The 26,713-nt window shown below is 38.3% G+C and overlaps 1 protein-coding gene across 2 annotated transcripts; it reads left to right on the forward strand.

Moving 5' to 3' along the window:
* The first annotated feature begins 1,050 nt into the window (after positions 1 to 1,050).
* ZFP82 (ZFP82 zinc finger protein) lies at positions 1,051 to 26,470 on the forward strand. Of its 2 annotated transcripts, XM_027078986.1 has the most exons (6): positions 1,051 to 1,147; positions 10,615 to 10,700; positions 12,376 to 12,502; positions 14,581 to 14,673; positions 24,076 to 24,152; positions 24,318 to 26,470. In XM_027078986.1, the coding sequence occupies exons 2-6, from the start codon at positions 10,692 to 10,694 to the stop codon at positions 25,431 to 25,433; spliced, it is 1,422 nt and encodes a 473-aa protein (XP_026934787.1). In that variant the 5' UTR covers positions 1,051 to 1,147; positions 10,615 to 10,691; the 3' UTR covers positions 25,434 to 26,470. The 2 variants fall into 2 exon arrangements, with proteins under 2 accessions (XP_026934787.1, XP_026934786.1); XM_027078985.1 differs by having other exon boundaries at positions 24,076 to 26,470.
* The last annotated feature ends 243 nt before the right edge of the window (positions 26,471 to 26,713 follow it).

Below are 26,713 nucleotides of genomic sequence, written 5' to 3' on the forward strand. Positions count from 1 at the left end.
ACTCAAGATATCTGACTTCCTAATCCTGGACTGTCTGCTCTAGCCATACTGCTTCTCTTTTGTGTAAAGATGTTTTTGCATAGACTAGGGCTTCTTAAATCTTCCTAACAAAACCCCCTTTCCCATGAGAGGGAAAGCCCACTCATGGGAATTTGGGGCAGAAGCAAATCAACTACTCTATGCAGAAATTTCCTTTGAAATCTTATTTTTAAAGTAATGCTTATTTGCATTTTTCTCCATAAGAAACCTGTGATTAAATGTGAAATAATTTCCCAGAAAAATCCGTTTTTTCACTAAATCCTTCAGTAAAGTTGATGCTCCTTGAAGATGCAATATTCCTTTCCCTCTTCAGAGCTGAGGAGAATGAGGCTCCTGGTCACATCCAATCATCAAGATAGCCACCTCCTCAGTCCTGCAGGAACATACCAGAAGCACACACACTCGTCACACAATCAGGCAGGTCGTTTCTAAGACACACACTGAGTGACTCACATCCAGGGTCCGCAGAGAAGGCCCAAGGAAAACAAATCTATCAAAACCGAGCCACATAAATGCTCAATTACAGACACGTTCACAGAAACGCAACCTCATGCACTCACAGTCAGCTCACAACATTCTCAGTCCGACACAGCCCGACACAATTCCAGTCATAAAATCTTCATAAACCGCATTCCAATCCCAGCAGTCGCACCATCTCAAACACAACCAGCCACATTCAATGAAAAAAATCGCATCCGGAACCACTCCAAAGACAGATACACAAGCGCTGTCCTTGGTCATGGACCTCTCCGGTTGGCCCCGCGGAGAGTCCTATTTTCGCATACACATCCCTCTTTAATGCGCCTGTAGTCCGCCCCCGCCCCGCTGCGGCCCAGCCGCGACTTCCTTAGGACAAAGAGCCGAGAACCCCGCCCCACTGCGGAGCGACTGGATCTCGGGCTCACTCGACACATCCCACGCAAAGCAGCTCACTCACTGACGCTCCGCCCCCTGGGGCTCGGCCGCACCTGCGCACTCAGTGCGTGCAGCCTGCGCTCCCAACAAGCCCCGCGCGCGGCCCGTTAGGCTCCGGGGGCTGTGGACTTACTTGAGGTGTCGCGCGCTCTCTTCCACTGGGCATCACCGTGAGACGGGTTCGGTGCCCCAGGTGAGCAGTCCTGGCTCGGAGCATTTGTTCTGGCCATCGGTAGGAAAGGCGTTGCGGCCCGGGGATGAGGGAGAGGGAAGGGAAGCGCTGCAGCACCTCAGAGTGTTGGGAGCCCAGCATCTCAGCCCCGAGTGGGCGTGAGAACCGCGGAGGTGTAACGCTGTGGTGTGTCTGTGGGCGTGACTGCACCGGGGTATGGCATCGGGACTATGTGCGGTTGTGAGGCCGGAACTAGTGGGTGATGGCGTTTGTGTGACTGAATGGGGTGCAGAGCCTCTTGTGTGACCGTCGGTTGCCGTGGACTGGGTGACTCCGACCCTAGCGTCACGGCTGAATCTTCTGCCAGCCGCAGAGAAATGGCCCCCAGTCAGGTAACTGAGAGCCAGAGAAAAGACTCCCAGCAAAAAGACTCAGACCCGTCTTGGGATAAGAATGTTAGAACTGAAGGTGCCCCCCCAGGCTGGCTCCTGGGAGTATTCCCAGCGCACTACATTCTCCGGCGGGCGCGCGCGGGCACACGCACGGTTGCTCACACAGCTCCTCACTTTCCACCTGCAGGTTTCGGAGCCACGGAATTCCCTCTCCGCACAACCGTGACCCTGGCTTTTCTCTATTACTGGGAAGAGTCAGTACCCTTCCTCTTCCTTACTCTGGGCGTGCGTGGGTGGTGGGTGGTGGGGTCAGATGCGGTCGTGGCGTGCCCTAATTTAGCCGGCGTGGGCAGGGCTCCAAGAAAGGCCTATATTGTCTTAAGATTCCCTTCTTCCTCAGTCTTGTCAAACTAAGAAAAGGGCTCTGATGAGGAGGAGGAATGAATTGCTATTGCCCACTTAAAAGTCAAAGTCAAGACGAGTGGGTATTTCCACTTGTTCTGTGAAATGCATTTTTATTTTTTAGAACCTGTAAACATTTGCTTCCTTCTGCTTAGTATGACCTGTCCATTAATTTGATATGTAGTTCCCCTCCCTAGTGCCTATATGCATATATCCATGTGGCAGATACTTCCCCTTACTTCTGAGAGCTTTCTTTTTTTTAACTATATGTAAAGGTCTTATAACAGTGCCTGATACTTCATAAGTACTTAATAAACATTAGCTATTTGTTGTTAAGTGGTGATTTGGAGCAATTCCCCATCGGCCTCCAATAGATCAGGAAAAATGGAAATACCATGCTAATTGTGTTGAACATTTCCTAGTTTAAAAAATTGAGGTGCTCCAGGGAACTCTACTCAATGCTCTGCAGTGACCTAAATGTGGAGGAAATCCAAAAAAGAGGGGCTATATGTATAGGTATAGCTGATTCACTTTGCTGTACAGTAGAAACTAACACAACATTGTAAAGCAACTATACTCCAATAAAAATTAAAAAAAAATGATGTACTCAAATGGTTTGAATAGGAATTCTTAACTAGTGGTAATTTAAATCCATTTGGGGCTTTCACTTTACCAGAAATCCCTTGAGATTGTATATGAAATTATAATAGTTGATAATATGCCATTTTTCTGGGAAGGAAGTCCATAATTTAATGAGATTATCAAACATGACCCAAAAAGATTCAGATCCATTGGCCTAGAATCAAAGGCTAATGTCTGAGAATGTTCTTTGAAATAAGAACTATATAAAATTAATATCTATGGGAATTCCCTGGGGGTCCAGTGGTTAAGACTCCACGCTTTCACTGCCGTGGGCCACTGGGTTCAATCCCAGGTCAGGGAACTAAGATTCTGTAAACTGCGTGGTGCAGCCAAAAATAAATAAAATAAGGTAAGATAAGATCAATTAAAATGTGTCTAATTATAGGAAATTATTAAATAAATCACATTCCATCCATGTGATGCGATTTTATGCCATTGGTATTGACTCATGAGAAGGAAAAGAAGTAAAATGATCAATTTTAAGCAATAGTTACAGTTTTGAACAAGATGACTCAAGACATTTTTAGTTATGTATGAATTCCTTTTAATAAACTAGGGATTTGTGTGACATTTTGCAATGATATATCTAATATGAAAATTTAATAGTTATTCAGTGGAGAAAGGAGGAGGTAAAGCATCCGTTGTATACCAAATACTGTTCTGTCTGCTTTGGTATACTCTTCTAAATTTGGGAATGCTGTTTACCTTCATTGTGTTCAGTTACAGGAGAAGGATTGTGAAGATAGCTTATTGTTTTGATGAACAGTAAAAGAACAGTTATTTATTTCTGCCATGCTAATTTGTGTGTGTGTGTGTGTGTGTGTGTGTGTGTGTGTGTGTGTGTAGAACCCTCTCATGTCACAGGCCTATGACTCACATTTCTCTTAACAACTGGAAGGTACTCCCTCTCTCAACTCTATTTTATTTATATGGAAATAGTAATTTAATTTTTGTTTCTGATGATAGAATTCATGCAGGTTTATTGTAAAAAGAAAAAAAATGCAGGAACCTAAGGAAGTTTTAAGAAGAAAATTTTAAATGCCCTTAGTCCCATCATCCAGAGTTAATGAATATTACAATTCTGATGTTTGTTTTTCCAAATATTTTTTTGTGCACTTGTGTATATATGTTTGGTTTGCAAAATAGAATCATAAAAATGGGTTATTTAAAAAGATAAAGACTCTCCAACACTATGAAAAAGCAATCCATTGCAGTCATAAGATTTATTATATTGTTATGCCTATACAGGGTAAAGGGGAGTGCAATGGTTTCCCTCTAATTTGAAAAACTTTTCAAGAATTTACACTTTTTAGTTATGGAGGCATTGATTTTTGTTAATTACTTTCTTAAGCCTAGTTCTAAAATTTATTGATGCTGTTAAGAAAGGCCAGTTGTGAAAATCTCAAAAAATTTACTGTTAAGAAAAAAGAGAAAGGGCATGCTAGTATTAAAATTATTAGAGGGCTTCCCTGGTGGCTCAGTGGTTGAGAATCCACCTGCCAGTGCAAGGGACACGGGTTTGAACCCTGCTCCTGGAGGATCCCACATGCCGTGGAGCAACTAGGCCCGTGCGCCACAGCTGCTGAGCCTGCGCTCTAGAGCCCCCGAGCCACAACTACCAAGCCCATGAGCCACAGCTACTGAGGCTGCGTGCCACAACTACTGAAGCCCGCGCACCTGGAGCCCATGCTCCGCAACATGAGAAGCCACCTCAATGAGAAGCCCACGCACCGCAACGGAGAGTAGTCCCCGCTCACCGCAACTAGAGAAAACCTGCATGTAGCAACGAAGACCCAATGCGGCCAAAAAACAAATGTTCCTTAAAAAAAATTATTCGAGATGATTTATCAAAAATTAAAAATTTTTAATTAAAAATTGTTAAAGATAATTTTCTTTAATAAATAGAATGGACATGTCATGTTTTTCATTTTATTCAGTGCTTGTAATGAGCTGCTTTAAGTTCTTTATATGTATTATATTAACGGTTCACAACAACCCTATAAGATAGATACTGTATTTTTTTGATGTGGTCCATTTTTAAAGTCTTTATTGAATTTGTTACAGTATTGCTTCTGTTTTTATGTTTTCATTTTTTGGCTTCCAGGCATGTGGGATCTTAGCTCCCCGACCAGGGATCGAACCTGTACCCCCTGCATTGGGAGGTGAAGTCTTAACCACTGGACCACCAGGGAAGTCCCCTAGATACTGTTATTATTCTCCAGTTTTTCTATGAGGGAACAGAGGCACTGAAAATTAGTAACGTGTCCAAAGCCTCCTAGTTGATAACTGTCAGAGCTTAGATTCACATACTGGATCCTGACAACAAAGCCTGTGTTTTTCATATGTGAGAGTCAATCACCTCCCAACATTGTGCATATTCTTTTTAGTCTGCCTAGTGTACTTGGCAGTTTATCATGGATATCTTTCTTCATTAATTAATATGAACCAGTATCATCATTATTAATAATTGTGTAATATGCCATCATACAGTGGAACATAATTTATTTAGCTTGTTGACTATTGTTAGGTATTCTTTTGGTTATAAATTATTCTTTGAAGAACTTCCTTGCATATACTTCTTTGTGTATACTTTTACAAATATTCCCTAAGGATAAATTCCTAGAATTTGAATTTCTAGGTTAAATTATCAGACATTTAAAAAGAACTCATATCATGCCAGATCCTGTGCTAGTGCTTGGGGAAAATACAGTAACTAAAATCCTTAAGTTGCTTTTTATCTATCAAGGTAGATAAACCTCTACAGGAATAAGACTAAAATAAAGTCAATGAAGAGGTCTGATGGCATGGCTTGGGAGTTCCTGGAAAGGAGACATCATCTGATTATAGCAAGCACTATCAGGTTGTGACCAAATAGTACCAAACCCATCAGATTTCTGTGGAGGTCATTGGATTTTATGTAATAAGCTTTGTCTCACAGTTTATTTTTTCCTCATGATGTTGATGCAGGGCGAGACCAACAGAAGAAAGACAATTCATTAGCTCTTTGGAGGGCATCGTGACTAAAATGACTAATTCAGAACCAAGATAAATTCATCAGTGAAAAAGTTATGAGAGGCAGCAGAAACTTAGAAATCATAGAGTTGGTTCAGATATTGGGAGCTGAAATAAATTTAAAAATAGCAGCTTTTTTCCTCCAGGTTCAAGGGATGACTGCTTTAAAAAATCTCTTTCACCTACTTGAAGAAGAAGTTCCTGTTTATAAAATTTTAAAATATATATATATTTCAAGGGTATATATGGCCATATAAAATTATGAAGTACATGTAAGCAAAAAGAAGAAAATTATGAAGTACATTAAGCAAAAAAGAAAATTATGAAGTACATGTAAGCAAAAAGAAGAAAATTAGTACATGTAAGCAAAAAGAAGAAAAAATGTAGAAATAGCAATCTTTGCAGATTTTTTTCTGTTGATGCCTGTTAGTACCTCTTTATGCCAATATATATGTATACTTTACAAATATAATAACCATTTCATTTTATTTTTCTAAAGACTGCATATCTTGAATATTTTGTATGTCTGTGTACTTTCTAAAGCTTAAACTTATATAATATTTTCCATCAACTATGCCTCAATCGAAAAAAAATTTTAATAATGAAGGTTAGCATTTAGTGATTACTTTACACATAGATGAATATATAGATACATATAGGTGTTTTTACCTGCCATGACAGGATCACAGTACTCACAACTGTTGTTACCTGCATTCTTCACTCAGCAACATGTAGTAAACATATTTCCATCTTTCCTATTAAAGATCTACATCATAATTTTAATTTTTATTTATTAAAATTTTTTTAAAAATTTATTTATTTTATATTGCCTGCATTGGGTCTTCGTTGCTGCGTGTGGGCTTTTCTCTGGTTGTGGCGAGTGGGGGCTACTCTTCATTGTGGTGTGCAGGCTTCTCATTGCAGGGGCTTTTCTTGTTGTGTGGCTCATGGGCTCTAGGCATGCAGGCTCAGTAGTTGTGGCGCACGGGCTTAGTTGCTCTGGGGCATGTGGGATCTTCCCGGACCAGGGCTTGCACCCGTGTCCCCTGCATTGGCAGGTGGATTCTTAACCACTGCACCACCAGGGAAGCCCTATATCATAATTTTTAAATGGAAAGTTTTTTCACTCTATGGATGCTTTATAATTTATTAAATCTATTTCTACTGAAGGATGCTTCAGTGTTGGAAAGCTTTTTTCCCCTAGGAATAATGTCTGTCAGCACACTTTTACATTTTTGTCCATATATACAATTATTTAATATTTTCTTTAATCCCATAAGTTAGAATTTCTGCATCAAAGGGTTTTCATGGTTTAAATGCTGCTTGTACCTACTTTAAATTTTGTGCAGTCTACAGGTTAGAATGTTCATATCCTTACAAGCTTGCTAATATGGGCATCAGTACTCTTAAAATGAGGTTTAATATCTTTAGGTAATTTGATGTGTTATTTCTATGTTTTAGTGAGTCGTACCTCATGTTTCTCTCACTGGGACAAGAGATTCTGGGTTTCAGGGGCAAGAGCTAGAGGTGAAAGAGAGCTGACTTTGTGGTTAGAAAAATAAGGATTCCAAATGCAGCTTTGCTACTTATTAACTGAATTTCTGCAAGTGATTTCACTTCTTTTAGTGTGAATTTTCTGATCCATTGCATAGATAGGATAATTACGATACTACATAGCAATCCTGCAGATACAATTAACATATAAAATACCTATCATATAGAAGTCCTTTTTTTCTCTTCTTTTTTTTAATTGATGTATAATTGACATAGAACACTGTTTTAGTTTCAAGTGTACAACATAATGATTTGATATTTGCATATATTGCAAAATGATCACAGTAAGTCTAGTTAACATCTGTAGACATACATTGTTACAATTTTCTTTTTCTTGTGATAAGAACTACTCTCTTAGAAACTTTCAAATATGCAATACTATATTATATATATATATATATATATAAACTATATCACCATGCTATACATTACAACCCATGACATTAATTTTAAAACTAGAAGTTTGTCCCTTTGCCCCCCCACTTCAACCGTATCACCCTCTCCACCCCTCCCATCCCCCCACCTCTGGAAGCTACTAATCTGTTCGTTGTATCTGTGAGCTTGGTTAGAGTTTGTTTGTTTGTGTTTTTTTAATTTTACATATAAGCAAGATTATACAGTATTTGTTTTTCTGTGTCTGACTTATTCCGCTTAGCATGATGCACTCAAGGTCCGTCTGTGTTGCTGAAAATGGCAAAATTTTATTCTTTTTTTTTTTTTCTTACCATAAATTTTACTGAAAAAGAAGAAAAAACTTAACGGGCCGAAGTAGAAGGGACTTTCCCCTTCTTGAAAAAGTTGCAATCTTGAAACCGCTTACTATTCTTCCGCCTTGAAAAATAAGCCCGCCCGTCTCTCCCCAAGGTCGCTCAGTGACCTCTGCAGAGACGGGTCAAGGAGCACCGCCTGTGACCCAAACTGCTGACCAGGGGACGGGCGGAGCTGGGACATGGGGGTGAGGCCTGAGACTGGTGTTGATCCAGCGCGAGGGATAATCCCCTGGAGTCGAGGTGGGCTCCAGCCAGTGCCACTTGTGCCGCCCGGGGACAGAAGTATCCCTGGTGGATGCCTTCAACTCTGAAAACGGCCAGGGTATTTTGTCAAATTTCCCTTTATTCCCTTATTTCTTGAATAAAGAAAATCGGGGGGGGGGTGGCAGAAGCGGCAATGCGCACGCCTCGCCCCGGCCCCTTCCGCCCGGCGGGAGACACGTCCCCGGCCGACCTTCCTTCGCAGGGGGTCCAAATCCATCCGGCCGGTGGGCCAGGGCGTGCGCCCGCGAAGTCAGCCACCAACCCCAACCACGCCAAAATTTTATTCTTTTTATGGCTGAATAATATTCCTGTGTGTGTGTGTTTCACATTTTCTTTATCCATTAATCCATCGATGGACATTTAGGTTGTTTCCATAATTTGGCTGTTGTAAATAATGTTGCAGTGAACATGGGGATGCATAAATCTTTTCAAATTAGTGTTTTCGTTTTCTTCAGAAAATACCTAGTAGTGCAATTGCTGGATCATATGGTAGGTCTATTTTTAATTTTTTGAGAAATCTCCATACTGTTTTCCATAATGGCTGTACCAATTTACATTCCTGCCAACAGTGCACAAAGGTTCCCTTTTCTCCACATTCTTGCCAACATTTGTTATTTCTTGTCTTTTTGATAATAGCCATTCTAACAGGTGTATGATGATATCTCATTGTGGTTTTGGTTTGCATTTCCCTGACAATTGTGATGTTGAGCATCTTTTCATGTACCTGTTGGCCATCTGTTATGACTTCTTTGGAAAAATGTCTATTTAGATCTGCCCATTTTTTAATCAAGATTTTTTTTTTTGCTATTGTATGTGTTCTTTATATATTTTGGAATTGATCCCTTATCAGATATATGATTTGCAAATATTTTCTCCTATTCAGTAGGTTGCCTTTTCATTTTGTTGATGATTCCTTTGCTGTGTAGAAGATTTTTAGTTTAATGTAGTCCCACTTGTTTATTTTTGCTTTTGTTGCCTTTACTTTTAGTGTCAAAAAATCATCACCAAGACCTATGTCTAGACACTTACCTCCTGTGTTTTCTTCTAGGAGTTTTATGGTTTCAGGTCTTAAACATTCAAGTCTTTAATCCATTTTGAGTTCATTTTTGTGCATGGTATGAAATAGTGGTCCAGTTTCATTCTTTTGCATGTGGCTGTCTGGTTTTCCCAACACCATTTATTGAAGAGACTGTCCTTTTCCCACTGTATATTCTTGGCTCCTTTTTGTAAATTAATTGATCATGTACACATGGGTTTTATTTCTGGGCTCTCTATTCTGTTCCATTGACCTATATAACTGTTTTTTTCTTTTGCGGGGGGGGGCAATATCATATTGTTTTGATTACTGTAGCTTTGTAATATAGTTTGAAATCAGGAAGCATGCTGCCTCCAGATTTTTTCTTCTTTCTCAAGATTGCTTTGGCTATTTGGGGCCTTTTGTGGTTCCATACAACTTTTAGGGTTGTTTGTTCTAGTTCTGTGGAATATTCCAGTGGAATTTTGATAGAGATTGCATTTAATCTGTAGATTGCTCTGGGCAGTATGGACATTTTAACAATATTAATTCTTCTAATTTATGAACATTGAATATCTTTCTATTTATTTGCGTCATCTTCAGTTTCTTTCATCAGTGTCTTATAGTTTTCAGTGTACAGGTCTATTTAACCTCCTTGGTTAAATAGATTCCTAGTTATTTTATTCTTTTGATGCAATTATAAATGGGATTATTTTCTTAATTTCTCTTTCTTATAGTTCATTATTAGTAGATATAAATGCACCTGATTTTTGTAAATTGATTTTGTATCCTGCAACTTTACTGAATTCTTTTATTCTAACAGTTTTCCTGTGGGGTCCTTAGGATTTTCTATATATAATATAGAGATAGTTTTACTTCTTCCTTTCCAGTTTGGATGCCTTTTATTTCATTTTCTTGTGAAAAGTCTTGATAAATAGATATATGTTATTGTCTAACTGCTGACAACATGAATTCACACCTCTTCAGCCTAGGTTGTAAGAAACAGAATGACAGATGAAGTCATCCAGGAAAGCAATGTGGATGATTCTGATTGAAAATAGTGATGAACCCAGAGGATTCTGGAAGTTATTGTTCTGACTGCAGGCAGGCAGGGCTGCCAGTGCAGTAATTTCTCAGTGGTAACGGCTGCTAGCATTGGTCCTATGGATTTCTCTCTTTGTATCTGTTTAATTTAAGCAGGCTTGTGAGGTTTTGAAAGAGATTCTGGTTTAAATGATGTGGTCCTTTATCAGCCCTGAAATTTATAAGTAGGGATTAGATTTGTCCATACTTCCTCAAATTTCCGTGTGTGTGTGTGTGTGTGTGTGTGTGTGTGTGTGTGTGGTGGGGAGGTCCAGGGAGGGGAAAGAATATATTAAACTGAGTCGTTTTGAGAGTTCTGAGGCCTATCTCATGGCCCCCTTTTTCTCCCCCTAGCTCTGGCCTCTGTGAACTGTGCTTCTCCAGGCAAGTAAATCCCAAGGAGGACTGACCAGTTCTTGAATTTCTAAACCATGGCCCATGTAAGTTGCTGTTTCTTTCACCTTCTGGAAGTTAAGTTCCTATAAACTTTTCTTTATCCTGAAACTTCTTACTTATCAGAGCCCCATCTAAGGACCCATTTCCTCCAAATCCAGTGAGAGATGAGGCCAAATAAATAGTACAATGCCCTCCTTGTGAGTCCTCTTTTTTCCAGTCATTGTTCATGTATTCATTGAACAAATCATTCAGCATCTGTTATATGTGCTCAGTCTTCTGCTAAAAGCTGCAGTGGAGCAGAAATGAAATCCTTTTAGGGAGACGTTTCACCATCTCTTTTGAGTAGTTGAGAGAGTATGGGCCCATTTGGCTGCTCATGGGAAATCGCTAAGTTTTTCCAAACTTGAGTTTTCCAAGTAGGTAAGATTTGCTGTTGGTTGACCTCAGCCTCAGTACATGGTGAGATCTCATGCTTTATGAGGCTTTTAGGACTAGGTAGGATTATGGTTGGGTCTTGCATGCAGGGAGCTCAAGTATCTTCCCTGGAAATCCCTAAGAGTTGTATACCATTCATATTGGAACTGGATGAGCTAGTCTAGAATGACATCTTTGTGATTCTGGATCACCAGTATCCAGAATCTACATCAGTATCCTCTAACTCAGGAATAATGAATGCATACAGTGAGGGATGGAAAATAATAGATAAGATCATGCAGATATCTATTGCATAGACTATTATACAACCAATTTTTTAAATTTCATAAAAGAATTTATCATAAATGGGGAAGTGTTTATGATCTGATTCAATGGTGAACTTGGAAGAAAGTTTTAATTGTATTCAGAGCCTTTTCCAACATAGAGATATCATAGGAAAACTTTTTTTAAAAAATCTTGTTCTTGGGCTTCCCTGGTGGCGCAGTGGTTGAGAGTCTGCCTGCCGATGCAGGGGACACCGGTTCGTGCCTCGGTCCGGGAAGATCCCACATGCCGCGGAGTGGCTGGGCCCGTGAGCCATGGCCACTGAGCCTGCGCGCCCGGAGCCTGTGCTCCACAACAGGAGAGGCCACAACAGTGAGAGGCCCACGTACCGCAAAAAAAAAAAAAAAAAAAATCTTGTTCTTTAAGGGGAAAGGGTGGAAGAACACATTTTTTGAGAATCTGTGAGGGAGACATACAACAGACAGAAGTCTTATACACAGTATTTCATTTAATTAGAAAACTGAGGGACTTCCCTGGTGGTCCAATGGGTAAGATTCCATGCTCCCAGTGCAAGGGGCCCGGGTTTGCGCCCTGGTCAGGGAACTAGGTCCCACATGCATGCCGCAACTAAGAGTCCGCATGCTGCAACTAAGAAGTCTGCATACTGCAACTAAAGATCCTGCATGCCACAACTAAGACCTGGCACAGCATAAATAAATACATACATACATACATACATAAATACATGCATACATACTGATTATTTTTTTCCCAGATGTGTTTGGATAGTTAAGATATGCTAGAGTATACAAGAGGCTGTATCTGTAGCAACAGGATCCTTCAGGAACATATAGGCATCCTGCTTCAAGCACACTCATTTCCTAACTACTGTGTTATGGGCTTCCAGCCCAATCCTGTTTGCTTGCTCTATGATCCATTTCCTGCAGTATCTCTTCCATTTTTTTCTCCCATCTTAAAACAAATATTCTTTAATTTCAGTTGTATGGTTTGTCATTTCAGGGATCAGTGATGTTCAGTGATGTGTCCATAGATTTCTCTCAGGAGGAGTGGGACTACCTGGATTTGGAACAGAGGGATTTGTATAGAGATGTAATGTTGGAGAACTACAGCAACTTGGTCTCATTGGGTAAGGTTATCTGCCTCTAGAAATTTAGACTCTGTTCTCTGCAAAATTAGCTTTCTTCTCTAGAAATTTCAGGAATATCTTTCAAGAAACGATCCAAATTCCTGCTCCCTGTTCTCAAGGGAATGGTTTGAGCTCTTTTTGTTTGGAAGTGAGCACCTTCACTAAGCATATTCATCTTGGCCATCCTTATGTGGCCTTCAGGTCTTCCTTAATGATGAAAGGACTGGGTTTGAAATCTGGGTGATTTACAACCTTACCAGTGTCAAAGAAAGCAGGCTTCACTTTGTATCTGAACTCAGAATTGCTATAGGTGTTTTGTTATTTGTTGGTATACCTATAAGGAAAATAGTTAGACCTTATATTTTGGTTTTTCTCTGACTCTCAAATGAACACATAATTTTTTTAGTGGTAAGTGGTATCAACCGGATTTATTTACAGTTCAAGAGAACTCATGTCTTATATTAATAAACAAACATATTCACTCCAACCTACTTTTATGATTAAAAGTTAAAAATCCAAGAACTTTGCATGTAACATTGTATGAATATCCTAAGAAAAAACAGTAAATGCCTCAGGAAACTTCTTATTTTCCTCTCATTAAAATAGCAATTATATGATACAGCCACTATGGAGAACAGTATGGAGGTTCCTTAAAAAACTAAAAATAGAACTACCATATGACCCAGCAATCCCACTACTGGGCATATACCCTGAGAAAACCATAATTCAAAAAGAGTCATGCACCACAATGTTCATTGCAGCACTATTTGCAATAGCCAGGACATGGAAGCAACCTAAGTGTCCATCGCCAGATGAATGGATAAAGAAGATGTGGCACATATATACAATGGAATATTACTCAGCCATAAAATGAAATGAAATTGAGTTATTTGTAGTGAAGTGGATGGACTTAGAGTCTGTCATACAGAGTAAGTCAGAAAGAGAAAAACAAATACTGTATGCTAACACATATATATGGCATCTAAAAAAAAAAAAAAAAAAAAGGTTCTCATGAACCCAGGGGCAGGACAGGGATGAAGATGCAGACACAGAGAATGGACTTGAGGACACGGGGAAGGGGAAGGGTAAATTGGGACGAAGTGAGAGAGTGGCATGGACATATATACACTACCAAATGTAAATTAGATAGCTAGTGGGAAGCAGCTGCATAGCATAGGGAGATCAGCTCGGTGCTCTGTGACCACCTAGAGGGGTGGGATAGGGAGGGTGGGAGGGAGACACAAGAGGGAGGGGATATGGGGATATAAGTATACGTATAGCTGATTCACTTTGTTATACAGCAGAAACTAACACAACAATGTAAAACAATTATACTCCAATAAAGATGTTAAAAAAAGCAATTATAGGGGCTTCCCTGGTGGCGCAGTGGTTGAGAGTCTGCCTGCCAATGCAGGGGACACGGGTTCGTGTCCCGCTCCGGGAGGATCCCACATGTGGAGCGGCTGGGCCGCTGAGCCTGCGTGTCCGGAGCCTGCGCGTCCGGAGCCTGCGCGTCCGGAGCCTGTGCTCCGCAATGGGAGAGGCCACAACAGTGAGAGGCCCGCATAACGCAAAAAAAAAAAAAAAAAAGAAATTATAATAAATAATAGCTAATAAAATATATGTAGCGCTTAGTGTATATTCTAGGCAATGTTTAGATATGGATATATATTAATATAACCTGCACAACAATCATGTATGATAGGTACTATAATTATCCCTATTTTATAGGTGAGGAAAATAAAGCAGAGTGGTAACTTGTCCAAGGTCACACTATTGCGTTATGGCAAAGGCAAGATTTGAACCCAGACGTCTGTCAACCACTATTGCTCTCAAGAAAAGGAGTACTTGTGTGAATATAAATGAAAATAAGACCTTTTCCCTCCCTCTGCAATCTCCATTTCTTATGTAATATTAACATGATGTTTTTTAATCACCTCACTTTTCTTTGTTCTAAAGTCTTTATCAATTACCATTTGACCTATAGTTTATTAAAAATTTAACCAAAACTGAATCAAAGTAATTGTGAATTTATTTTTTATTTCCACGTTACCTTACATTTCTTTTCTTCTGTCCAGGATGCTTTGTTTCTAAACCAGATGTGATTTTCTTATTGGAGCAAGGAAAAGAGCCCTGGAAAGTAGTGAGGAAAGGAAGAAGACGATATCCAGGTAAGTGAGGGCCAATAGGGTAGGGGAAACCATCACCAGAGAAAACTTCCCTGCTAGTTAAGGAAGAGGCACACCCTTCTGATGTTGTTTCGAAAACCCACTTTGAAAGACCATGGCCTAAGGAGAAAAGGTCTGAGACCCTGGGAGCAAATTAAGGACTTAGCTGGGGTTACTCATAGTACTACTGTATCGTATTTACCACTCTCCTTTTTTCATTGTTGTTGTTCTCTCTAATTTTCCTCCCCTTTGAAGGGGGCATAAGGTATGGAAAGGTGCTCTCTGTTCCCAATATTATTCTATCTATATTTTGATTTCTTCTTTTGCATGTATAGATAGATAGGTAGACAGACCGATCGATCGATTGACCAACTGTGCTCTGAGCCGGCCACTATGCTGGACACCATCAATACAGTGGTAAATAAAACCACTAGAATCCCTGTCCCTATGAGGATTTACCCTGATTTACAGAAACATAGTAAGTAAATAGAAAATATAATGTTAGGTAATAAGGGAGTACTATGAATAAAGGTAAGCACAGTAAGGGAATAGAGAATGGTATGGGATGGGAAAACTGTTTTAGTTATGGTCAGGAAAACCTTTCTTCCCTAACTTTTCTCATAAAATTAAAAATGGGAAATAGAAGACTATGGAGATGAGTGTTCTTGACGTGGTAATAATATCATACGTTTTATCAGCAACTGAAGTTTCATGTGAATTACTCTAGAAGATAGATCCTTAGTTTACAGAATATCATTTTTATTTACCTTTTTCCATGTATGTTTATATCTACCTTCACATCAGGAAGAAACATGAATGTAATAGACTATATGGAAAATGATCCCTTGGTTTAGCTTCTACCTCTGTGCTATTTTCATCTCTCTTTGGACCTTTTGTTAAAGAAAGATCCTTAAAACTCTTGATATAGAGATATATGTTGTCACTTTATATTTTGCTCTGTGTTATATTCAGGTCTGACAGAGGAGACTCATTTTAGGCTAAAAGTTCTTTTGTAACACCAGAGCCATTTCAGTGCCCATAATATTTATAAGGTTATGTCTTCTGATTCACCTTCTACCAAAGGAAAGAAAAATATGCTGTTTTTCCCAATCCTAACTTATTTTCTGTCATCTGATTAAATGGTATTTACAACTGTTAATACTACAAAAATAATGAAATACAGTGGCTCCAAGTGAATAAGATAATATCAGTTTAGTCAGGAAATATTTAGCCAAAATAACAACTGTTGATTCAAAGTTAGACATCTTAAACAAGGTCATCATTTTTTTCTTTCCTTTTCTTTCTTTGTTTCTTTCTTCTTTTTAGTTAAGTTTTATTGAAGTATAAATGCATATAGAAAAGTGGACAAATGAAGGAAGGTTTTTTTGAGGAGACAGTATTTGAGGAGAGATGTGAAGTAAGGGCTCAAGCCATTTGACTCTAGAGGAAGAGCATTCTGCACAGATAGAAAAGGCCTAAGGAAGAAGTTAGCTTTGCATGTTTGAAAGCCATTATGGCTAGAACATGGGGGAGAGGAAGGTAAAGTAATAAGAGATGAGATCAGAGTTAGTCAAGGGCCATATAATATAATCATTAAGAGAAATTGGAAGCTATAGTCTGCTTTCTGATCCCTCTGGTCAAGTGCAAAAGTAGGAAGGACCAGTGTGGAAGCAGTTTCAGTTCAGACTGGAAGTAATGATGGTTTGGATAAAGCTGGCAGCCGTAGGAGGTAGTAAGAAGCTGTTAGACTCAGGTTATGTATGAAGGGAGTCCCAAAAGCACATGCTGATGGACTTATAAATGCAGTAAGTAAGAAAGACATATCAAAGGAGGAGATAAGGGTGTTAGCTTGAAAAGCTAGGTGAATGGAAGCACAATTTACTGAGGTAGGGAAGATAGGAAGAGCAGGTTGGCAGGTAGACGTTGAGAGTTTCTGTTTTGGATATTTTAAGTTTGAATTGTCTTTTATTTTTCCAGTTTTAGATGCTGAGTAGGCAGCTGAATATGTATATACACATGGAGCTCAGGGAGAGGTTACAGCCTGATGTCCATCTGGGTGTCTTCACTTTATGGTTAAAATTGAAATCCATGGGTCTGAATGTGTTCATCTAAGGAACACATGCAGGTAGAAGAAAGCAGATAAAGAGAAGAGGCCTAAAGACTGATACATGGGATACTCCCCTATTCAGACGTTAGAAAGAGGGGGCCACAAAGGACATGCAGAAGGAGCAGGCACTGATAAAAACAGAAGAAAATGTTTCAAAATGGAAGGAGTAGAGAATGAGGATGAGAATTGACCCCAGATTCTGGCAAGATGGAGAATGCTGGTGACCTTGTCAAGAGTGATTTTAGTGGAGTCAGGGTGAAAACCTGATTGGAGTGACTTAATAAGAGTAGGTAGGGCTTCCCTGGTGGCGCAGTGGTTGAGAGTCCGCCTGCCGATGCAGGGGACACGGGTTCGTGCCCCGGTCTGGGAAGATCCCACATGCCGCAGAGCGGCTGGGCCCGTGAGCCATGGCCACTGAGCCTGCGCATCCGGAGCCTGTGCTCCACAACGGGAGAGGCCACAACAGTGAGAGGCCCGCGTACCGCAAAAAAAAAAAAAAAAAGAGTAGGTAAGGCAGTGATGAGATGGGTGTAAGACAACTCTGGAAGAAGTATGTATGAAGGGAAGCTGGGAAATAGAGTTGGTAGTTACACTGGGGATTTGGGTTATAAACAGTGTAGTTTATGGTGTGCAATTATAGACCATGTTTGTGTGCCCATGGGAATGATTCTGTAAGTGGGGGAAATTGATGCAGTAGAGAGAGCATAAATTTGGAAGCAGTGTCCTTGAGGAGAGAGTGGAGGAAGGGGATAGGATCCAGGGAACAAGAGAGAATTAAAGGGAAAACAATGTAGTTATGAATGCAAGTAAGTTGGTCTGGGTAGTGGAGAGAGGACAGCATATTCTTCTATTGTTATTTCCTCAGTGAAATCAGAAAGATGATCATGAATAGAATGAGGATTATTCAATGGAAGCATTCACTATGGCCTTATTCAGGATGTGACTAAAATTGATACTTCAGAAGTACAGTTCCTCGGATGTTAGGTTTTATTATTTTCAGATCTTTGTACTCTGTCCACAGTGTTGAAATGTAAATAGGATTACCTTGGAACCAAATCTTCTATATCCTAGTCTTGTATCAACAAAGCAAGGTGGTTAATAATAAAATGCCTAAACAGACTAAGTACTAAGTTCAGGTAATTTATGTGACATTTTCCATTTAATTAAAGCTGGTTCTCTGAAACAGGGGAATCACATTTGTGATTTTTCATATTTATATATTTTTAACTGATCAAAGAAAGGGCTTATATTTTTCTATATTCTCATCAGCATTGTGTAATAGAATAGAAATCCTTTGGTCCAACAGAATTGGGACTGGTATTTGGTTTGTTTATTCATAAAAAAGGGTTAGATATTTTATGTACATACCATAAAAGTAATATTTTTACTCTCAACATTAAAATATAGCTCTTTGTCAATACTTTCAACTTGTCTAAGGCTTTCTTTCCATTGTGTCTCTTATTTAATTTTTCATCTAAACCACACATACAATTTATAGTCTATTACTATTTCTAGTTAAAAATTTTTTAAGTAGAACAAGAACAAAATTTGCAACAAGTACAGAACACTTCTTGATTATTATGTTTTCCCCATCTTTTACTGTTGTCCCTCCCACACTTAGTTTTTGTTAGCCATGTTTTGTTTTTTGTTTTTCTGGCTGTGCTATGTGGCATGCAGGATCTTAGTTCCCCAACCAGGAATTAAATCTGTACTCCCTGCATTGTGAGCACGGAGTCTTAACCAGTGGACCGCCAGGGATATCCCTGTTAGCCATGATTTTTAACAATGTATTTACAACCAGTTTTTCCAACGTATTCAATTTCACTTTCATAGAACCAATCTCTTCTCATAGTTACTTATAAGTTTACATATTGTTTAATTAAATTGGGTACTTTCAGGAAAATGTGAGACTGGCCTAAATTTGTTTGGAACAAACACAGTTAACTCTTGTGAGATAGGAGTGCTTTGTCAACTGGGCCTGTGGAGGGGGCCATATCCCCTGGACGTGACAAGCCACTGGCCTGTCTCTCATGCCCTAGCCCTCATATCTGTTGCCTACTCTGCAGGCAGACAGCAGAAGTTGCTATCTGGCCCAGTGGTGATAATCTGCAGGATTCGATATACCTGGCTACTTTGAATACAGAATTTGCCTTGTTGTTTGCCATTGTCTCCATACCTGCTCAGCTTATCAGCATGAACACCCTTGATAGACCGCTGTCCCCTTGTGCAGAGTAATCTCCCTCTTGTGATTTCGTGTATGATATCTTTAGAAAATCTAATGCCAGATGCTTCATGAGTGTTTCAGTGTTTTCTTCATAAAGGTTATATATATATTTTAAGTTTACTCTTGAAACTGTTGTGACTGGAATCTTTTTTTTCTCCATCATATTTTATTATTAAATGTATGTATAAAGGCTATTAGTTGTTTTTTATATCCTCCTACCTTATTAAATTCTGTTATTTATATTATTTAAACCTCTTAAAATTTCCAATTATGAATTATCATCTGAAAATACAGTTTTATCTCTTCTTTTAAATTCTTAAGACTACCACTCATTTTTTTCTGATATTTAAGTGTCTTGACTAATAACTCCAAAGCTGTCTTTTTGTTAAGGTATTATATATTTTATCATTTTAGGGAGGTAATTATTCCTCCTTTATTGAGCTTTTTTGAAAACTCAGGTATGTGTCCCTTTTTTATTTGCCTTTTCAGAGTCTATGGAGTTGATCATGTGAATTAAAAAAAAAATATTGGGACTTCCCTGGTGGTGCAATGGTTAAGACTCCAAGCTCCCAATGCAGGGGTCCCAGGTTCTATTCCTGGTTTGGGAACTAGATCCCGCATGCATGCCACAACTAAGAGTTCACATGCCTCAAGTAAGGAGCCAGTGAGCCACAACTAAGACCCAGCACAGCCAAATAAATATTTTTAAAAATATATTTATTTGGCTATGCCAGGTCCTAGTTGTGGCATGCAGGATCTTCGTTGACACGTGCAGGATCTTTAGTTGCGGCATGTGGGATCTAGTTCCTTGACCAGGGATAGAACCTGGGCCCCCTGCATAAGAAGCGCAGAGTCTTAGCCACTGGACCACCAGGGAAGTCCCCGATCATGTGATTTTTATTTTTCCCTTTCCTCAGCTGTATTAAATGAGTTGAATTATCTTAATAGATTTCCCCATACTGGACCTCTTTAACATTCTTTGAATAAACAACACTGGGTCTTTTGACACACTGTTTTATTAGATGCTTAGAATTTTTACATCAGTTTTCAGAAAACTGGTGTGTAGTTTTCTTTTCATGAGCAGGATTTAGTATGATATTATTACATCATGAAAATAGTTTGGAGGTCCTCCTTTTTCCTAGTTCTCAGTCTAAACAGAATTTGTATGGTCTGTTCTTTAAAGCTTTAATAACCTTTTTAAGCTTTTTCCTTGAAGAAGGAGATGGTAAGTCTGACTACAATCTCTGTTTGCCTTATGGAAATTAATCTGTTGAAACATTGTATCTCTTTTGTGGTCAGTTTTGGTAAATTATATTTTCTTAGAAAATTATTCATTTTAGCTGTGTTTTAAAACTTATTGGCAAAGTAATTCTTCTTCCAACTATGTTCTGTATTTAATCATGATTATTTTCACTTTGCCATTTTTAAATTTCTACGTTTGTGTGTTCTTGCTATTTTTATTTATTTATTTATTTATTGCTATTTTTATTATATTAACTAATGGTTATCTGTTTTGCTGATTCATTTATAAAAAAAGAATCTGGTTTTACTTTGTGTGTTAGTTCTTTTTTTCTGTTTTCTAACTATTCTAATTCTGCTTTTATATAGTTAATTTCTTTTTTCTGCTTTGCTTCAGCTTGCTTTTCTAATATTTTTGAGTGGGATTTTTAGTTAATTTTTTCTTTCATTTTTTTGCTGTATGTATTAAGATATTTTTTTAAATAAATTTATTTATTTATTTATTTTTGGCTGCATTGGGTCTTCATTGCTGTGCACAGGCTTTCTCTAGTTGCGGTGAGAGGGGGCTACTCTTCATTGCAGTGCACAGGCTTCTCATTGCAGTGGCTTCTCTTGTTGCAGAGCACGGGTTCTAGGCATGCAGGCTTCAGTAGTTGTGGCTCTCAGGCTCCAGAGTGCAGGCTCAGTAGTTGTGGCGCATGGGCTTAGTTGCTCTGTGGCATGTGGGATCTTCCCGGACCAGGGATCGATCCCGTGTCCCCTGCATTAGCACGTGGATTCTTAACCACTGCGCCACCAGGGAAGTCCCATGTATTTAAGTTTTTGAATTTTCTTCTACGCACTGTGGTTATAGTTTTACAGGTAATTTAATGTAGTTTTTTTTGTTGTTGTTACTATTGTTTTTTTTAAACAAATACCATTTGGGATCTTATTTCTCTATTGATCTAAGAGTTATTTAAGATAGACTTCTAAAATTCCAAGTGGATTTACTTTTTTGTTGTTATTATTAATTCCCAGTTTTAGTAGAACCTATATGATTTCAGTTTTCTTATACAGACTATATTATAATACTTGAAAACATCATCATTTTTCTCTCTCATACACAGCTCATTCAGCACTTAAATTCCCCTCTGGCTATTTCTCCTCCTGGCTTACCATCCTCTGATTTACATCTATCATGATCTTTGTTAGCAAGTTCTTCACACTCAAGTTACTGCAAAACCCTTTGACCCTATTAGTGAGTTACTTACAAATTACGTCTTTTTTTTTTTTTTTTGCTAAGGATTTCATAAACTTCAATAAGGTATAAACATATTTTCCTGTCTGAAAGTCACATTTCTAGGAAATAAGGAATGGTCTTGCCTCTGAGGGGACGGAAGGGAGGAGACCAGAATAAGGGGATGAAGGAACAAAACTGAAGTACGTAAGAGTTTCTCAGTGTCTTTGTTGTGATGTGGAGACAAACAAAGAGCAACCCATAGCTATGTGAAGGAGGGAATGGCAATGTAGAGAATACTGCATAAATAAGGGTATAAAAAACGGAAGGATGTACAGGAAAATACAACCACCATTTTTCATTTATATAGTCAGCTGGGCTAGCTTGAATGAATAAAGGAGATATTTAATCATTGTAGTAAGATGTGAGAGGTTAGAGGCCGAGAAATATATTCAGAATAAATATATAAGTATAGGAATTAAATGAGTGAAATCTATTTTGTGCTCTGGATTTATTATTGAATGGAGAATAAAGCAGGGATTGTTTCTGCCCTTAATGAGGTTTAGGGGTAAGAAAATAAGCAGAATAACAATTGGAAAAATTAATAAATAGATAATTTCAATATAGCTCTATGTTGTATGTAATATATGTATAATAACTATGCAGATATACAGTTAACCATTGAACAACACAGGGTTTAAGGTGTTGCCCCCCCAGCATATGCAAAAATCCACATACAACTTTAAAAAATATATTTATTTATTTTATTTATTTATTTTATTTCTATTTTTTTGGCTTCGTTGGGTCTTCTTTGTGGCATGAGGGCTTCTCTCTAGCTGTGGCATGGGGGTTTTCTCTCTCTAGTTGTGGCGCATGGGCTCCAGAGCACGTGGGCTCTGTAGTTTGTGGCATGCAGGCTCTCTTTTTGAGGTGCATGAGCTCAGTAGTTGTGGCACATGGGCTTAGTTGCCACGTGGCATGTGGGATCTTAGTTCCCTGACCAGGGATTGAACCTGTGTCCCCTGCGTTGGAAGGCAGATTCTTTACCACTGGACCACCAGGGAAGTCCCCACATATAACTTTTGACTCCCCCAACACTTAGCTACTTATTAGCCTATTGTTGACCTGGAAGCCTTACCAATAACATAAATAGTCGATTAACACATATGTTATATATATTATATACTGTATTCTTATAATAAAGTTAGCTAGAGAAAAGAAAATGTTATTAAGAAAATCACAGGGAAGAGAAAATACATTTACAGTACTGTACTGTATTTATTGATACCATAAGTTTATGTTGTCTGTTTATAAGATAAATTTTCTGTCAGTACCTACATCAGTATTGTCCTATATGATAAACACATTACATATTATATGTGTTACTAACACTGGACATCAGAAATGAAAAGATAATGTGAAAAAATTTTATATTTATTTACAGATATAATGACTTATGCATTGGTAATGAAGAAGCAGCAATATGATTGCTTTACGGTAACCTAGTGTAATTGATATGAATGTTTCACAGTAGCCTAGCCTATACAGTAATGAGTGAATCAGCATAAAACTTTTATGGCATACAATATTACAGTCACATTTATAAAACAGTATTGGAAACATTGTTACATGTTTTAAAAAACCACTTACCTGTGATGATAGGCTGATATGCAGTTTATCCAGTCACAAGAGACAGAAGCACACTATATAGTAATGTAATTCTTTGAAAGCAAAGTTGTAAAACAGTAAGAAAGCTAACACATTATTAATTTTATACTAAATATCACTCACCTTATGCCTATGTAAGGATAGGTTATCCACTTCAATACAAGTCTTGCACACGATGTTCTACACATATATGTTTGTATATTTATTGAAAAAAGTCCATATATAGTGGATCTGCACAGTTCAAACCCATGTTGTTCAAGGGTCAACTGTATAATAAGCACATAGCTTTAAGTACTGTCAGTAGATTCAGCTGTAGAGTAAGTAACTTAATCTAAGACCTCAGAGTGAGAAGGAGCCAGACATGCAAAGAGCCCAAACAGATTTGTGGGGAAATAGAGCAGACTGAAAAGTCCAATGGAAGTAAGTGGGAACATGTTCTAATATCTGAAAAGAGGCCTCTCCAAGTAGCAGTAAAGAGAACAGTGGTTTGAGATGGTGCGTTATAGGTAAGCAGAGGCCTTTTAACAAGTTTGATTTTATTCTAAGAATAAAGAGAAATTGTTGAAAGAATTTAAGCATGAATTCCCAACCTTTCATTTCCATCAAAATCATCGTATGGAGGATATTAAATATAGGACTGCCCAGGACTGTAGAATCTGATCCAAGTGGTTTAGGTGGTATGTAAATCATAGTATTTGTAACAAGCTCCCTTGTGATTCTGATTCATGTTTCAGTTTGAGAACCACTGACTTAAAATATTTACTTAGTCACTAATCTCATTTTCCTTCATGAACTCTCATTTTCCTGGTGTTGCCTTTTGCTTTTTTTAATTATGTAACTATTTTTAGAATTTCATTGGGTAGTACTTTGGTTGTCTTTTACTTCTACTGTAGAAATTTTACTTCTTTTAGAAAAAGAGAACTACATGTTTGCTCTCTTGTTTTCTTTCAGATTTGGAGACCAACTACGAGACCAAGAAGTTATCTTCAGAAAATGACATTCATGAAATAAACTTATCCCAGTGGAAGGTAATGGAGAGAATTAAAAACCATGGCCTTAACAGACTCATTTTAAAAAATGATTGGGAGTCCAAAAGAAAATTTGAAGGACAAGAGGAATATTTCAATCAAGTGAAAATTACATCTCAAAAAGTGTCCTCTTACCAAAAATACTCATCTTTTTCTTCACATCAGAGACTTCATTTTGTCGAGAAACCCTATGAATGTAAGGAATGTGGGAAGGCCTTTAGAGTACGCCAACAACTTACCTTTCATCACAGAATTCATACTGGTGAGAAACCTTATGAATGTAAGGAGTGTGGGATGGCCTTTAGACAGACGGCACATCTTACTCGACATCAGAGACTTCATTCTGGTGAAAAACTCTATGAATGTAAGGAATGTGGAGAATCTTTCATATGTGGCCCAGACCTTAGAGTACATCAAAAAATTCATATTGGTGAGAAACCCTATGAATGTAAAGAATGTGGGAAAGCCTTCAGAGTTCGTGGACAACTTACTCTACATCAGAGGATTCATACTGGTGAGAAACCCTATGTATGTACAGAATGTGGGAAGGCCTTTAGACAGTATGCACACCTTACTCGACATCAGAAGCTTAATATTGCTGACAAACTCTATGAATGTAAAGAATGTGGGAAGGCCTTTTTGTGTGGCTCTGGCCTTAGGGTACATCACAAACTTCATACGGGTGAGAAACCCTATGAATGTAAAGAATGTGGGAAGGCCTTTAGAGTACGACAGCAACTGACACTCCACCAGAGAATTCATACTGGTGAGAAACCCTATGAATGTAAGGAATGTGGAAAGACTTTTAGTCGTGGTTATCATCTTATTCTACATCACAGAATTCATACTGGTGAGAAGCCTTATGAATGTAAGGAATGCTGGAAGGCCTTTAGTCGTTACTCACAACTTATTTCACACCAGAGTATTCATATTGGTGTTAAACCCTATGACTGTAAGGAATGTGGTAAGGCCTTTAGACTACTCTCACAACTTACACAACATCAGAGTATTCATATTGGTGAGAAACCGTATAAATGTAAGGAATGCGGGAAGGCCTTTAGATTGCGCCAAAAACTTACTCTACATCAGAGCATTCATACTGGTGAAAAACCCTTTGAATGTAAGGAATGTAGGAAGGCCTTTAGGCTTAATTCATCTCTTATTCAGCATCTGAGAATTCATTCTGGTGAGAAACCCTATGAATGTAAGGAATGTAAGAAGGCCTTTAGACAACATTCACACCTTACCCATCATCTGAAAATTCATAATGTAAAAATATAAGAAAGACTTTTTAGTCTATGAATGTAGTAATTAGTTCCTTTTGCTTCCTCCATGCACCTGACTTGGCATAACGGGGTTTATATCATAAAGAATGTGTTAATTTAATATATTCCACCATCACTCAGACCTGAGAATCTTCACATTCATTCTAGAAACTAATCCTATTAATATAACAAATGTGGGAAAGACACTTATCATCATTTCTAGCCCATCACTTTCCTACCTGTGTTATATTGAACAGGATGTTTAACTGCTTGATGCTATAAGTTCTTGATATATAAAATTATAATACTGTGGCAGAATAAAGATTACTGCAGATTCTTTGGTATTCCACCCATCAAGATGTGGAATCCACATCCTTTCCCTTTGAATCTGGGCAGACTGTGACTACTTTGATCAGTAGAATAGCAGAAGTACTGCTGTGCTAATTTCTGGACCCAGACTTTACTGGTAGATTTTGCCTCATCTCTTGGAATACTCTCTCAAGTTCAGACCTGAACTGTTATGTTAAAAAGTCTGGCTACTCTGCTGAAGAGACCACATGGAAAGGCCCTGAGACTACATAGAGAAGGAGAGGCACTCTGCTGTGCCCAGTCTTCCAGATTGCCCATGAAAACACCAGACATCTGAGTGAAATAGTTTTGGATCCTCCAAACCAGCCATCAACTCAATGCCAGTGAATAACCTCAGTTGATGCCATGTAGAACAGAAAAATCCACCAACTGAGCCCCTGCCCAAATTCTTGACCCACAAAATCATGAGATACAATTAAATGGTTGTTGTTTTAAGCTACTAATTATTGTTTTACTATTATCATCATTAATATTGCTCTCTTGAAAATCCATATGAATGACTACGGGCGCAGTGAATATAGAAATGCCTTCCACCAACACTCATCCATTATTGAATGGCAGATAACTTACTCTTATTAAAATAGTGAAAGATCCTTTTTCAATTTTTTCATAAAAAAAATATATTCTACAATCTATACTCTCTGACCTCTGTATAAATTTGATTTAAAATTAACAGAGGATGGATGGACCTAGAGATTGTCATACTAAGTGAAGTAAGTCAGACAGAATAAGACAAATATTGTATCACTTGTATGTGGAAACTAAAAATAGTACCAATGAACTTATATACAAAACAGAAACAGACTCACAGACATAGAAAACAAACATGGTTATGAAAGGGGAAGTGGGGGGGATAATTTAAATTAGGAGTATGGTATTAACAGATAACATACTACCATATATAACATAGATAAACAATAAGGATTT

The sequence above is a fragment of the Aethalodelphis obliquidens genome, unplaced genomic scaffold (assembly GCF_003676395.1).
Source record: "Aethalodelphis obliquidens isolate GAN/ISIS:26980383/991018 unplaced genomic scaffold, ASM367639v1 scaffold43, whole genome shotgun sequence".
Classification (NCBI taxonomy): domain Eukaryota; kingdom Metazoa; phylum Chordata; class Mammalia; order Artiodactyla; family Delphinidae; genus Aethalodelphis; species Aethalodelphis obliquidens.